The 15,620-nt window shown below is 47.1% G+C and overlaps 1 protein-coding gene across 1 annotated transcript in view; it reads left to right on the top strand.

Moving 5' to 3' along the window:
• Positions 1-1,475, top strand: part of KCNQ3 (potassium voltage-gated channel subfamily Q member 3) — a 199,477-nt gene extending 198,002 nt beyond the window's left edge. Inside the window, exon 15 of the mRNA XM_087825206.1 lies at positions 747-1,475. Coding sequence (XP_087681332.1) covers positions 747-1,475 — 729 coding nt within the window. The remainder of the gene's footprint in view (positions 1-746) is intronic.
• Positions 1,476-15,620: the final 14,145 nt, after the last annotated feature.

Below are 15,620 nucleotides of genomic sequence, written 5' to 3'. Positions count from 1 at the left end.
TCATCTGTTAGAGTGGATGACATCTTGCTGGTCAGTATGACGAGTCCGGGAGAGAAGGTCTCGCACACACACATCCGTGCCCACACATGCACACACTTGCAAATGCACTCACAAAGATGAAACAAATTCCTAGTTTGGTAGGTAGGAGCAGACACAGCTTATCTCTGTAGTTGCCACTGGCCCCCTCACACGCACACATCCGTGCCCACACATGCACACACTTGCAAATGCACTCACAAAGATGAAACAAATTCCCAGTTTGGTAGGTAGGAGCAGACACAGCTTATCTCTGTAGTTGCCACTGGCCCCCAGGTCCCCTAGGCAGGGTCTCCAGTCCTGCGAAGCTCAATCCTCGCTCACCACTGCCCGCATCTTTGGGGCTTCCATCACCTTGTAAGAGCCACACGCACTAACAGTCCACATGCTTCTGTCTAAGGGAGCGTTTGTAGATCAAGGACTCCCGCTCCGTCGCCCACACAGCCCGCAGCACGGCCCCTTCCCCTCCCAGGGGAACAGAGAGGCCTGTGATGCTTCCAGCCTTTGCTTCGGGCGCCTAGGTTGTTTCTAGATTCGCACTAATACATGTGCAGGGCTTGGAAGTAGGAGGCACGGAACAATTCCCTGTCAGTGTTGGGACCCGCAGGAACCCTCTTCCTTTCTGGAAAGTAAATTCTGTCGTCGTTTCTCCCGACTGTTGACCAGCCCCCGCCCCCGAGAAAGCAGTGATCCCCTTCCTGTCTTTCCAGGTCCACGACATGGGGAGGAAGCTGGATTTCCTGGTGGATATGCACATGCAACACATGGAGAGGCTGCAGGTGCACGTCACCGACTACGACCCCACCAAGGGGGCCTCACCGGCCGAGGTGGAGCGGAGAGGGGACAGCAGGGATCCTGACTTGAGAAGCATCATTTGCAACTATTCTGAGACAGGCGCCCCCGATGCCTCCTACAGCTTCCACCAGGTGCCCATGGACAAAGTCGGCCCCTGCAGGTTCTCTGCCCACGACCCAGTGAGCCTGCCCCGAGGGGGACCCGGCCCTGGAAGGGGCCAGGCGGCCCTTCCTTCCTCCGCGGCGGCGCATGTGGAGCGGCCCACCGTCCTGCCCATCCTGACGCTTCTCGACTCCCGGCTGAGCCGCCAGTCCCCGGCCGACCCGCACGGCCCCTGCTCGGACAGGGTCTCCCCCCGGCAGAGACGCAGCTTCACGCGGGACAGCGACACGCCCCTGTCCCTGATGTCCGTGGACCACGAGGAGCTGGAACGGTCTCCAAGTGGCTTCAGCATCTCCCAAGACAGAGACGACGTGTTTGGCCCGAGCGGGGGCTCGAGCTGGATGAGGGAGAAGCGATACCTCGCCGAGGGTGAGACAGACACGGACACAGACCCCTTCACACCCAGTGGCTCCATGCCTCTGTCATCCACAGGGGACGGGATTTCTGATTCGATATGGACCCCTCCCAGCAAACCCATTTAAAAGGGGTCGTGGGCTGACTCCTTGTAATGTTGACAGACTCTGTATAGCTCACTTGCTCTCACAGCGACACTTACCCACCAGATCACCAGTGGCCGCATCCAACGCCTGCATGTGCGTGATGGCCCCACCCAGGCAGGGGCTGCTCATGGCCTGTCCCCCATGTCACCACCGTGAAGCCGCTTCCTTTTAAGCATGGTCTGCATGCCGTTGCACTATATAAGTGGTACTGCTAGCCCCTTCTCGGGTACACGCTTACCTGCCGTTCTTACTTTTACTCACGATCAGACCAGTGCAGGGAGAAATCACCAATGAGCCCTTCATTTGTCTGTTTTGTTGGCTGGTTTGGGTTTGGGTTTGGTAAGCAGGAAAGTAGTTTAAGTTATTTCTCAAATCACCACCCCTTTCTGTAAAACATGCCCGTGATTGATCAACTGTTTTACAAAGCAAGCTGATGGTGTTCTCAACAGAAACACATGAGGTTGCCTCCTGAGCTAAAATGTCAGGAAAGGAGCGAGAGATTCCTTCATCTCCAAAACCAAGAATCTTAAAACTTATTTTATTAGGCCAAAACCTTCTAAAAGCTCTCAAAAGGACCTCACTTGATCTCCCATTGTCTAGAGCCATGCCTCAGTTTCCTTATCTGTAAAAAATGGTGGTAGTCCCAATGTAGCATTTCAAATGAGTTATGAATTGGCAGGGAGAAGACATATACACACGAATTTGAAAAGTTCCCAATTCCTATGTCCAAAGATTGTGAAGTGGATCAGAAGTGGGGTGCCCCTCTGCACAGCAATGAAGTTCAGTGCCTTCAAAATGAGGTTCCAACTCACATCCCCCCATGATACTTACACAAAACATCCATCTCAGATGGAAACTGGAGCTGAAGGGCACAGGGATTGTCTGGTCCACATCCCTCTTTGTAAAACTGAGAAACCCTGGCTCAGGTAAAGTGACATGCCCGGGGCCATTCCATTGTTCCCTGGAGAGCTAGGACTCAGAGCCCAGTCAGCTGACTTGCTCCATTTCCTGGGCTCCTCTGACCGCACCACTCTGCCCTCCACGCAGTGGGATCCAGAAATTGTGCCAAGACACTGTACTCTACATTGTGTGGAAAGCACTTACCACACAGTTTACTTAGGGGGAAGGTGGTGTCTGCTTTTATTTGCAAAATATGCTTACTGATGCTTTGTTTTGGGGATCCAGAAAAAAAAATACAAGCAAGCCACACGTTTATTAATATACAAATAGGCAAAATTTCCAGAACCATCCAGTTTCACTCCTCCAGATTTTTTAAACCCCTTGTAACCATGAAACAGCTGAGGTGTCAGCACACAGCCTGCAGAACACTGCTAACCTGTATAACTATCACCTTTAAGCTCAAGCTTAAGAAGCTTAAGAAGCTATGGCCTCTTGTGAGATGCTGCTCCTCTGTGAGACACTTTGATGGAAAAGGTCTCTATTAGGTTTGGGTTGAATTAGCTAAATGACTATCTGCAGTATTATTGTCTCGCCCTTTTCACACATCTAAGCACTGGTTGTGGGTGGTTGCCATGGTGACCGTCAAGATGACTGAAATGGGTAAACATATGTCTACATGTACATGCCACTGATGTCCTCCCTCACAGTCTTGTCAAGAGCCATCAGAGCCATGGCAGATATCGGACCGACGATGTCATCATTACTTAATGCAGTGATCTTACATCCTGTTGGAGAGAGGACCTATCTCCTCACGATTTGGTTTCTATCAACAGGTCCTGTACGAAAGGGTTAGAACACAGTGATAATGAAGGGTTGGTCCCTGACTTTAAGAATTTACAAACAAAGCCTGGGGTCCCTGGCCAAGGGCAGGCATTGTGACAGGTAGAAATGGCATCTTCTATGGAGAGTGCTGTGAATGGATGGGTGTTGACCTTGAAGTCTGAGGTGGGAAATGCATAAGAACGATCCCACACATCAGACAGGAAACCCCTCCCCTATGGTTTGCCATTTGACCTTCCAGCAATCTGAAAGACAAAGTGTATGGATCATTGGGTCTTCTCTGCTCCCTTTGATGCGCCTGAAAGTGCCATTGGAACTGATGTCCTAAGAAACCCTGTGCCCCTTCTTCAGGCATGATTCTTGATTCCAACCTTCTTGGAATCTCTCACCAGAAATGAAGGAGCCTCCTACCGTGTAATGCTTTACTATGTTCTTCTTTATGTATATGATTCTTTGAAACAAGAAAAAGAATGAACCCAACACTCACACAGGCACCAATTATGTTTCCTAATTTTTTAATATTCTTACAGAACCTACCAGTCTTAGTATCTTCCAAACAGAGGCATTTTTCAGGAATTCGGCGGAGTTCTCAGCTGGAAGAGTGAGATGTTCTCATCCTCAACCTAACAACAGCTACCACACACTCAGAGTGAGAGGAGCGCCTTAGGGCCTTTTAATATCCTTCAAAGGATGAAGCTTGTATTATTGCCAAACCGTAGGTGGGCAGGCTAGCGTCCCGCTGGACCCCAAGGCCAGGATGGCAGGGATCGGGTTTGTGTTCCTTACTGCCATGTCTCCAACACACATGTTGTCATTATCAATGTGGACAAAGACCAAATGCATTCTTCACGAATGAAGAAATGATAAGACTCTTAAGACATATATTCCAGAAGAGCAAATCAAACCTTCTCACGTTGCCTGCCCCTGGACAACATCACCAACACGGCTGGCACTGAGGAAGCAGAAGTGCAAGGTCTAGGGTTGAACATAAGTTATGGGGAGAAAGTGTGTGCTTTCGCAGGGATCTTTTTGTCGGACAAAAGAACAGTATGATGGAATAATCCAACAGAATTGGTTAATTATGTGAAGATTACACTACTTCAGATATACCAGTGGTTCTGAAGCTTGCCCAGGAAATTTCAGTTTGGGCAGAATCCCATGAAATAGTGACCAGTTAATTCCTTTGTAAAAACTAGGGATGACTTTCCCAAGGGAAACTATGACCTCATTATACGTATTCAGTCTCTGTGTGTCACAATATGATATATGAGAATTAGGAGGTCGTGTTTTAGCAGGATCAAAATGAATGAGAGAAATCTACTTTCCAAATGTTAGTTGAAAGGAAGTGTCATTGGGCTGAGAAGAAAGTGTTTGAGATCACGTGTGAGTTCTGATTATCAAAAGCCAGAACACAGGAGAGAAAAAATACCAAACACCAAATTGAGAAAGTGCTATTCACTAACTGTACTTTTCCTGGGAACTGAGAGCTCAGACTTACTAGACATGACATTGATATTATGAAGCTCTAGTTTTCATAAAAGCACCTAGAAAACCCCAAGGTATACTTTAGTTCAAGATTAGGTAACTAATTGACAAGTATGTATTATGCCTTGCCTGTTTTGTGCAAGGCAGTTCCTGGACACTGTAAATTGAAAGAATAGTTACATGTAGAAAATCCTAATGTAACAGTATCTACTCGTAATTTTCTGATACCATTCTCATAATTTGATGACAGTGTAATAAAAACATTTATTTATTCATTTACAAGATTTATTCAGGCGTCTGTTAGGCACTAGGCAATACACTTGAAATTCAGAACTAAGAAAACTACAGTTCCCATCATCAAAAAGCTAGGAACTTGGTGGCTTCAAATATCAGAGTTCTACCTAAAGAATTGCAAGCATCTGATTTTATCCCTGAAGACAACAAACAGGAATGGTTCTTAGCTTGAAATCACTGGGAGACTGAACATGGAAGAAACTGAGAGCAAAAATTCTGCATCAAAGCAGGAATGACCCCATCAACCCAGAGAAGAAGACTGAGTGGATTAAATGGGGGCTTTGAGTTTGGTTCAATGCTTTGGACTTAAAGGCTCCAGATAAGCTGTACATGAAGAAGGTTCTAGAGTACCTGGGAAGGTTCTTGAAAAAACTCTAGCTTTCTCCTCCCTAAATCTCTACTAGGACTGAGTTCAGGTAAGCCACTGAGCTACTTTCATCCTGTTGACCAGGAGAGGCTTCTGGTACAGGCCAGGGCACAGCATCTGTTCAAGAGGAAGGTATGACTCTGCCTGTGGGCATCCGCTTATCAGATTCTTCTGGGGCAAGAGAACCTTACCCAGTGCCCCAAGAAGTCAACTGCACTTTGGAAAGTGCTGCCAAGCACTTGCCAGGCCTCCTCCAGAAGATGCCATGAAGCTGGCCTTTTGTTTTCCATGAACATGCTTCTAAGGCATCTAAAACCACAAGGACTTTCTTGGCTTTGACCCCGAGAATTCTTAGGAAATTCTCCATGTCCTACTTGTCCTCTAAGGCTTGCTTATTTCAAGATGAACTTTCTAAAGGACTATAAGTCCTTTTTTTGTATCCAAATCAACCCAAATTTCATGTCTTACTGATATTGCACTGTTCAAAACTGAGCCAATCAAGGCAGCAGGTGGCACCTCACCAATGCCCAGGTAGAGCATGCCCGGGAACCAGGCTGTCTGCATAGATTTAGTGGTTTTGGAAACCGGTCATGACACGTCAGAGAGGTAAGAAAGAGACAGAGATGACCTGGATGAAACTTGAGTTTCAGGATATTTAAAAGGGTTTGTATTTCTGGCCTGTTTTGGTTTTTCAGTGAGCCATTCTATATAGTAAGCCCGTAGTACAGTGATGGCCATACACTGGGCCTTTTTACAGCATGTGTGGCCTCCACCGCCTCAGTCCTTGGTATTAATTATGAACTCTAAATTTATACCAGTTTTTCGTAAAAAGAGTGGTGGAGATACAAGCCCAATTATTACATGACAAAGTCAGGCTCTTTTGCAATCGCTTTTGAAATAAGAATATCTTTACAAATAAAACTGCTTCCTTTTCCTTTAAAACGAGGAGAGTGGGAAAAGGACTGTTGGGTCCCAGAGGCTGGGTTGTGGCAGTTCCATAGGACATCCAATATCACATATTGTGCCATTCTGTCCCAGGAAGATCGGTAGGAGGCAAAGCCAAATAACAGGAATAATTGAATGTGAAGGGCCTCGTGGTTTCAACCAGGAGGACCACCGTGCCGCGGTGTCTGTCACGCCACAGCCCGCAGAGGAAGGAGGGCTTGCCGAAGAAACCTGCGCCTTGCTCAAACCGTCCCAGGGCATTTGTTCCCGACCTCTCACAGCCTCAACTTCAGCATCCCTGTAGGAAAATTGCAGTTAGTGCTATGCTTTATTAGCATAGGTGCAGGGAGGTATAAATTCACAGGTTCTTAGACGCTCAGAGCAAGAGGAGACCTTGGCCGCCCAGAAGCAGAGGCTCGAGCTCAGAGAATCACACCAAGTGAGGAATGAGTGACTGGGGTGACAGCATGACCGGAGAACCCACATTTCCCAACTCCTGGTCTGGATGTTGGAGATCGAAAGCTAAGAGTAAAACAACAGTGAGAACAAAGCTCTGCTGTCGGGCCTGGGGGATGGGGGAGAACCTCCTGGCCGCTCCAGAAGCGAACCCAGGTACATCTTCCGGGACCTCCTCTGGACTTCTCTGGGATATAACTGATGGTCTTACGCTTGAAAGATGACAGTTTTCCTTCTTGCCCTTCCCTCCGCTCCTCTGGCCTCTTCTACCTTGTCCCTTCCGTGCCCTGGGCCTGCTCAGCTCTTTGGCCCATCACTTGGATTCATGTAGTTCCAGAATCGAGCCTTGGCTTCTCTCCTCATCTATGGGACAATAACAGGATTTTCCTTGGGAAAAAAAAAAATTTATGGGTTTGATTTTAGGATATGGGATGCGATTTCTTATGTGACCCCAAGTCGCCAGTTCTCCTGAAGGTGTCCTTTGTGCTGGGATCTCTGGGTCTCCCCCGAGCCCAGCCCCATTCCTCCTGCTTTGTCCCAGAGAATGCCCATTTTGGCCAGGTCATAACCAGGTACTCTAGGGTCTTCACCAAAAGCTGCAAAGAAGCAAATGGGATTCAACTTAAGACATGGTACATTTGTGTAACAAGGAAATTAGGAAGTAAACAAGCCCCTGTTGGCCCAAATGTGGATTTCCACCTTGCTTCCCACCTCTTTCCTCTTGGGGCAGATTTGCCAGAACCTGGCAAGCTCCCCCACAGCCCTTCTTAACTCCAGTAGCAGGAAGTTCAGTTCTTCTGGATCAGACTGGACCAGAAGCTCCTAAGATGTAAAAAAGTGGTCAAGTTCTTGGACAGCAATAATTGACCCACTAATTTCATTTTATTTTTTTGACCCACTAATTTTAAACACGGCCTTCCACCTAACTCTTCTTAGCTTCCACATAGCACTGTTCTGGGGTTAAAATAAGTTTCAGGGGAAAATAGTTTAAAACGAACACTAGATATGAACAACCTGAGTATGACTTATAATTAAGCAATCAAAAGCCTAGCCCAGTGCTTAGGAATATATTTGTCATTCCTCTTGGACTTGTCAGGAGACCGAAAGTTTGATGCCTAAGAGGAATGAAAACTGAGCATGTTCTCTGTCCGTGTTCCATTCTCTTCTACGCACAAGACGGAGGCCAGGGAAGGGGAGAGAGACTGACCTTAAGCTCTCTCTATGAGTTGCCTGCAATGTAACTGTTCTCTCTTGACTTCATGCCGTCCTCATTGCAACCCCACGGGGGCGGGGGGCGTATTGTCTCCACGTTATAGATGAGGAAACTGAAGCAGAGAGGGAAAATATCTTGCCAGAGGTCACTCATTATCAGAGCAGATCTGGGATCATAACCAAAGGCCGTGTACCTCCAAAGCTCATTCTCTCCCCACCCAAGTCTCCCAGGTCAAGGGCAACGCTCCCAGATCCTGCCCTGTGCTCCTTCACCACGCTCTGCCCTCCTCCGCCCCGCCAGCTTTACAGTAAAATGGTCACAGAAAAGAGTGATTCCCGTGTTGGCTGCTCCACTTGGCTGTTCAGGGGGCCCAGCCTGTTCCTTTGGGTGGTTTCACAATCCAGCTGTCAGTGGCAGAGAATAATGCCACATTGATGATCTATCTGGTCATGTCGGAATCCACTAGCTCTTGGAGTTTGGTATGGGTGTAGGTAACCCCATAAGCACCCCTTGTTCTTGGTCTTTAAGGGTCCCCTGTCATTGCTTTAACCAAATAAGGTCAACTGTCCCTCTGGACTCTGGTCTTCTGTCTCTAGGCTGAACCTTTATTTCAGGTCTTTGAAAACCTGTAGAAACAGGTGAGTCTTCAAAAACACTCTCTGTTTCTCTTTGCTGATGGTAAAAGATCAGGGTTCCCTGTGGAAGCCGACGTGATCTGGTAACAGGGCCCTTCTTTCCCCTCTGAATACTTTTCTAAGGGAGGGAAGAGCAGCCCCCTCCACCTGGGAGGGTTGAGTCCAGGTGGGAGGCCAAGTTCCCAGGCGGGTGGAGCCCTTCTGCCAAGCGTCAGAGATTTTGCTGCTGGAGACGTGAGGCGGCTCTGCACGGTCTTGCAAAGCACCGTAGAAAGATGGGCCAGCTTCATCGGATTCGTCAGTCATTCCCTGTTTTAATGAGAAAAATGCTCTCTACGTTGCTTCCGACGGGCTATGGCTGTTCTTATGCTTTCTTTCTCTTTCTCACGTAGCAGTGATGGAAAACACGAATCCGCTGTTCGATTTGGACTGTATTTTCTTTAACCCCCTGCGGCATAGAATTCTGGTGCCTTGCTCCCTGACTCTGTCTCCATGCTACGAGTAGGCTTCTTCACGTTCTGGCTTACACGGGAACATTCCACAAGTGGCCTTTAGTGCTCTTTATAATATCATTTCCTATGATTTTTAAACTGTACGTGTACTTTATATTCTGGCTCCGTCCAATATTTGAACAACTTTAATAGGTTGATTTCCATATATATTATGCAAATAATTCTTACCTGATTTTTTATGTTCTCTCTTAAAACAAGTAAATACTGCACCACTTATTAATAAATAGACATTTCAATGATTATGTGGCAGAATGTTATTTGCTTTGATGGTGATAAGGAGAGAGTAGAAAAGACAGCTTGTTATTGGTTGAAGGGGGAAACTTGAGTATGTTTATAAGACGTGAGAAAAGAAGCAGCTGAGAGGGAGACAATAAACCAGAAAGAAAACATCACCGATGGAGTAAAAACCAAAGGGAGAAAACAATCCAATATAAAGCTCAGAGCCGCAAAGAGTGCTGTGTGGGCCGCTCATTTCCTTGGAAACAGCCACTGTGCAGGCTGTGGACATCCAGAGTTTAATAAAACTCTATCCAATTATTACAGCTTCAATACATTGCTACTCCCACTTTTTACATGAGGAAACCAAGGCCCGGAAACACAGAGACCTCCCAACGTCACACACTAACAGGTGGAAGAGTCACAGATAGACCCAGGACCTCCTGCCCCGGAGCCTATGGGAGTTCCTTTGGAGAAGCTCCCCTCCCACGCCACGTGGGAGGAAGGAAGAAAGGGCGACTCGGAGAGACCGAGTCAGCGGGGAGGACATCAGTAAAGCTCACTTTGGGTTGTCTCTCAGTTATTGGTTTAGCAGGAAGGGATATTTTCTCATGAGAAAGGGGGAGCTGGGGTCGGGAACCTCGGAGAGTTCCTTAACATTTTTGTGCCTTAATTTATCATCTGTAAAGTGGGGAGAATTCTCCTTACCTTGAAAGGTCATTCTCTGGATTGATGTGAGTAGAGAACTTAGGATCCAGCACACAGCAGACAGTGAGTGACAGCTTTTGACTATCCTGTGCCCACATGCCAGGGTTGCCACAACAGCAGAGACAAGGTGTTGGGTGCAGACAGTTTATTTGGAAAATACAGCTGAGAAAATACAACTGAGGTAGCAAGGAGAGTGGGACAGGGAGAGGGAAAAGCCAGTAAAGAGTGGGCTCAATCCACCAGAAACCCTCTAAGAACCCATGTAAATGTACCAAAGAATTGTTCTACCTTGGGGTGGGAATCACTCATCAGCTCACTGCTGATCTCCTTAGTTTGAGGGTGGTCTCTGGGGCTGTAAATGCCTTACTCTGCCAGGTTTCCCTCTGTGACAGCCAAGCAAGCTCCAAGGTGCCAAAGCCCCAAGGAAGAGAAGCAGAAAGGCATGGCCAGTGGAGTGGGGAGCTGTCAGGGGTGTGCTGCGACCTGTCTGTGCAAGTGCAGGTAAACTCAGGTGGGTGGGAATCATGAGCATCTGGCACCTGAGCCCACTGGAAATCCCTACATTTACAAAGGTAAACAAAACCCAACCAGGTGGCCCCCAATTCACACTCTGTGTCAAAGGACAGTTAGCCAGCGCTGGGCGGGCTAGTCCTGATACTCATGGGCACGATTCATTGTTAAAACAGTGCGTGTAGCCTCTAGGAGCCGGAGTCCGTGACTGCTCCTCTGATACAGGGTCATGGTCCAGCTCCAAGGTTCACAGCTGTCATCGCAAAGGCCTCTGGACGACTTTGCAGTTATGAGAAGAGCATCCACTCTGCAACCATTTATCCCCCCCCCCCCCAACAAAACTTACCCGCCTCCAGTCTCCTTATGACAGACAAAGAGCCTAGAAGTTATATCCCTGAGAAAATCCCTTTCCATCTCCACAAATGGAGCAGCCCATTCACAGCGCAGATACCCCTGGGGACAGTTATTGTTCCTAATAATGTCATTTTCCAACAATGAGCTTGAGCATCCAGGTGACCTGGGACCCAGTGGCTTCCCCACGCTGACGAAGTGTAAGGTGTCTCCCCTGAGGAAAGTCCAATTGTCCTTGCATCCTGCCTCCACATCAAATATGGAAATGTGCCCAGCAGTTTCTCCCCTGGTCCTGGGCAGGCCAGCCTCAGGCCAGGGGAGTGAGCAGGGAGAAGAGGGGAAGAGAGAAATTTAGAGAAGTAACGGGTCAGCTCATGAGGGGCCTCGTGGGCCATTATAAGGACATTTATTTTTACTCTGTGTCAGATGGGAAGTTGCAGCAAGACTTTGAGTAGAGGGGCGACAAGATCTGATTTGTACGAAAAGGAAGCTCTCTGGCTTCTGCATTGAGAGCAACGAAGGGGGTGTCAGCGTAAGAAAATTTCAAACCTGTGAAGAATTTTTGTGAGTTTATTTGAGTCAAACTGTTGACAATTGCGAGGAAGCAAAATTTCAATGGATTGAGATAATGCTCCAGAGAATGGCATCACAATCCAAAGAGAAGGCCTCTGTGGGTTACATGAAATCCACTGGTGATAGATTAGGGAGATGGGAGAGAGCACAGGGAGGAAACCCCTGGCATTAGATAAAAAGTGAAATGCTAGACACATGCTTCTTTTACATAGGCGGCTATAGGATAGTTAACAGTCAACAATTAGGAACAATGAGGGTGGTTTTTTCACATTTATCTTTATTGTTGAAAGTATTACAGATGTCCCCTTTCTTGTGGTCTCCGCAGAGCAGTGCCCGTGCTTTGAGAGGTCCGGGAAAAGGAAAATTACTTTGACATTCCAAAGACATGTTATCGTAGATGCAAAAAGACAATAGTCGGGCTCAGTTAGGGTAAAGATTGACCTATGCCAGAGAAGATGCTGGCCTAGGACATGACTACCCAACATAAACCACTTTTTAAAAAGTTTTAATTTCAGACCATCCTTTATGGCTACTTTAGGTCTGAGTTTGCAAGGCTGTCACACAGGCCTCCACTGAGCTTGTCAGGTTAGCATGTGGCCCCTTTTCGTCCACAGAGGCAAGGACAGAAGCAGGGAGATTACTCAGGAGCAATATTGTCACTGACAAATCTATAGATGAAAAGTAGATGGTCGCCTGGGGCTGGGGAAAGGAGGGAGGATTCACTGTAAATGGGCACAAAGAATCTCACTGGGTAGCAAAAATACTCTCAAACTAGATTCTGGTGATGGTTATGCAACTTGTTAAATTAAAAAAGTCATTGAACTGTCCACTTAAAATGGACGAATTTAATAGGCTATAAATTATACCTTAACAAAGTTGATTTAAAAAAAATCTCTGTGGCTGATATAAGGGACATTCATTCAGGGGACCAAGCGTGGTAGCAGGTGACAAGTTAGCAAGAATTTCAGAAGCCCAGACAAGAAAGACCAACCTTGAACTTGGGCTGTACAAGCAGAAGGAATCTGACTGTGCAGGTTCTTCTAGGCCAGTGGCTGGCCAACTTTTTCTCTAAAGGGCCAGAGAGTCAATATCTCAGGCTTTGCGGGCCATAGGGTCCCCGTCACAACTACTCAATTCAGTCATGACAGCACAAACAGCCTTGGAGAGTACGCAAATGAATGAGCGTGACAAAGTTCCAATAAAACTTTATTTGTAGATATTGAAATGTGAATTTCATATCATTTTTATGTGTCACAAAGCAAGGTCCTAATTTTTTTTTTTTTTTTGGCCATTTAACAATGTAAACCCATTTGAGTGATGAAACAAGGCAGCGGGGCCAGGCTTGCCTGCCCAGCTCAGGGCGCCTGCCGAGAGGGACACACAGGGCCTGCACCGAGCCAGGTGATGCCTGGCTCCCAGACCTTCACAACGGGAAGGGGAAATCATCACTTAGTGATCCTGCCCTGCTCTTCAATACACGTAATTACCACCAGAAGCAGTTTCCATTCCTGAATCGCTGCTTTGTCATTCTGCTCACTATTTTATTCAGCCCATAGCCCGGGCATTTTACCCCATGGAGCTGATCCAGTTTCACTGCCCTGAGTTCTTGGTAGGATTATTATTCCCCCCCTCCCCCCAGGATTTAAAGTAAAGTTATCAAGCCTTTCCCCACCCCCCTTCTGTATCTTTCACTAAGAACTCATATAAACCTCACAGCTCTGACTGAGCTGTTAATCTCTCCTGCTGCTGAAATTCTTTGAAGTCATTTATCCTGCTCAGCAGACAGGTAAGTCACATACTGTCGGTACTTTAAAACTCTTTGGCTTCCTCTCCTCCCCAAAGCATGGAGCCAGCTGAGAATGCATCTGCTATTGGGCCCAAGCTTTGGGTACCTGGACGCTGAAAGAGATGAATGGAAGGAATCTGGGTGTTTCTGTCTCCCAGTACCTACATGGCATTTAGGCTGAGACTGCACTTGTCTGAGCCTGAGTTTCCTCAAACTATAAACTAAGGTTAGTCACAACTAAGTAGGCTTGCTTCGAGGACCAGTGGGCGACCACATGGAAAATTCCTGGCACATCAGATGGTCAACAAATATTAGATTTTTCACCTCATTTTCTGCATTAACTATTTTTGAAAAGGCAGAACTATTAACAAAAAGGGGTCCTGGCCCTGAGTGGGTCTGCCTGGGCCAGCTGGTAGCCTGTGGCTCCTTGACTTCGTGCAGGAAAGATTGCATACCACGAGTCCAGGTGATTTTGAGAGGACGTTTATTAGCAGGGACAGTGAAACAAGGAAGGGCCTAGGATAGAAGACAAGACAGGAGAGAGCCTAGGTGGGCTGCTTTGGCTCACTGGAAGTCAGAGAAGGGGGACTTGGAGATAGGATCAGGGGGTTAGCCTGGGATGAGCTGCCGCTGCCCATTGCTCCCCTGGTTGAAGGTCTCATGGGGCCCCTTAGAGTTTAGGAGATGCATGCCTGTGGGGGAAGAAAAGGACTGGGTCCTCAGTCCTAAGAGCTTTGAAAGGTGGGGATTTTAAGGGAGGTCCCAGGGGAAGGTCTCAATAGAATATTCATCAGCTTTCCCAGGGTCTTGTGCCTTTTCAGGATCTTGGTCTCCACTGATTAGTCAGCCCCAGGGCAGGGGGTCATTGGTCATTGCAGGTGGTCCTGGCGTCACCTACCTGTTGTTGCTGCTTTTCTGGGCCTGAAGCTGAAATACAACTGAGGCTTAGGTGTTATCTCTAGGGAGGTGACCTTCTGTACCTGCTGTAAATTGCTCGGCCAGTTTGTTCAGCTCTCTGTCTGTTTCCCCATTCCAATTGCCAAGGAATTTTCCTAGCTTCTTACTATCCTGCCTCAGAACCTCACTTTTCAGTGTTGTCTCCCAGGCCTTGGAGCCCACTGCCTGAGTGTGAATTCTGGGCTGCCACTCCCCTGTTTAAGGACCTTGGGCGAGTTTTCTGACATCCCCCAGTCCCTGGGTCCTCCTCAGGAGGAGGAAGCTGATGCTTACCCTGAAGGTTGGAAGGATGGTCCAGGGTCATGTACTGAGAACCTGGGGCTTTCCCTGTGGCTGCCCAAACAAGATGGGACTTCAGTGTGAGTGTTCATCTCTCCACTGAGCCTTGTAATTATTCTGCCTGATCAGGCATCTTTCCTTTGGCTGCACAGTGCAGTGAGAAAAGCAGGTTTCCTTGGCTAGCTAAAACTAACTGTGGTTGATTGGTGATCCTGGTTAATTGGAAGTAACACGATGTTAATTAAAGCTTACCATTCACATCCCCAGCTCCAGGGCTTTGCTTATAAAACATGGACATATTGTGAATTTATTTCACAAGACTCTTGGGCAGATTCTTGGCTCATCGGTCACAACAGCACTTTGCAGCCCTTCTTCTGGGAGTGTGACTGAATTTCTAACTCCTTCCATCCACCAAAATGCTTTGCAATAATCAATTCTGTTTGTTTTCAACATCAGGCCTGTTTGTGGCAGTCCAAGATGGGGTTTTGATGGGCAGGGGAATATAGTAAAATGTGGTGAAAAAGGACCCAGGCTTTAGTATCTGAGGGACCACAGTTCAAATCCCAGTTGTCCCACTTAGGAGCTGCGTGACCAGAAACAGGGGGGCCTCACCTCTGGTCCCTGGATCCTTCTCTTTGTGATTGCAATATCAGTGTCTCTCTCACAGGATGATTGAGAAGGTAAAATAACAGTGAGGAATAGAAAAAAAGATAGAGAAAAGAAAATAAGAGATGATGCCTAAAAGTGAAGGCTATAAATTATGCTGTTGGAGAGTTTCCTCTACGCTCTTAGGTTCAGGGACTGGAACCCTGCAAATTCAATTAGCAAAAGACAGGTTTATGGAACAAAAATTTTTTAAACTCTTGCTCCCTTGTAAGTAAGGCCTGTCCCTGTCCAGAGTGACATCCAGAAGAGACACCACTCACTATTTACCAATAATTAAAAAGCAATTTAAATGTTTACTAGCGTCTTTCAATAAAATTCCAAAGGTGGGTCCATCTCAAATGAACAGCAGGACTTCGTAAAGTATAATTTGCCATGAAGATGCTCAATTCCTAAGATATTTTCCTCAACCCTACTTTCTCTTCATGTTTCTCCCC

Source organism: Miniopterus natalensis, chromosome 16 (genome assembly GCF_054644295.1).
Source record: "Miniopterus natalensis isolate mMinNat1 chromosome 16, mMinNat1.hap1, whole genome shotgun sequence".
Taxonomy (NCBI): domain Eukaryota; kingdom Metazoa; phylum Chordata; class Mammalia; order Chiroptera; family Miniopteridae; genus Miniopterus; species Miniopterus natalensis.
This window is presented reverse-complemented; position numbering and strand designations above follow the sequence as displayed.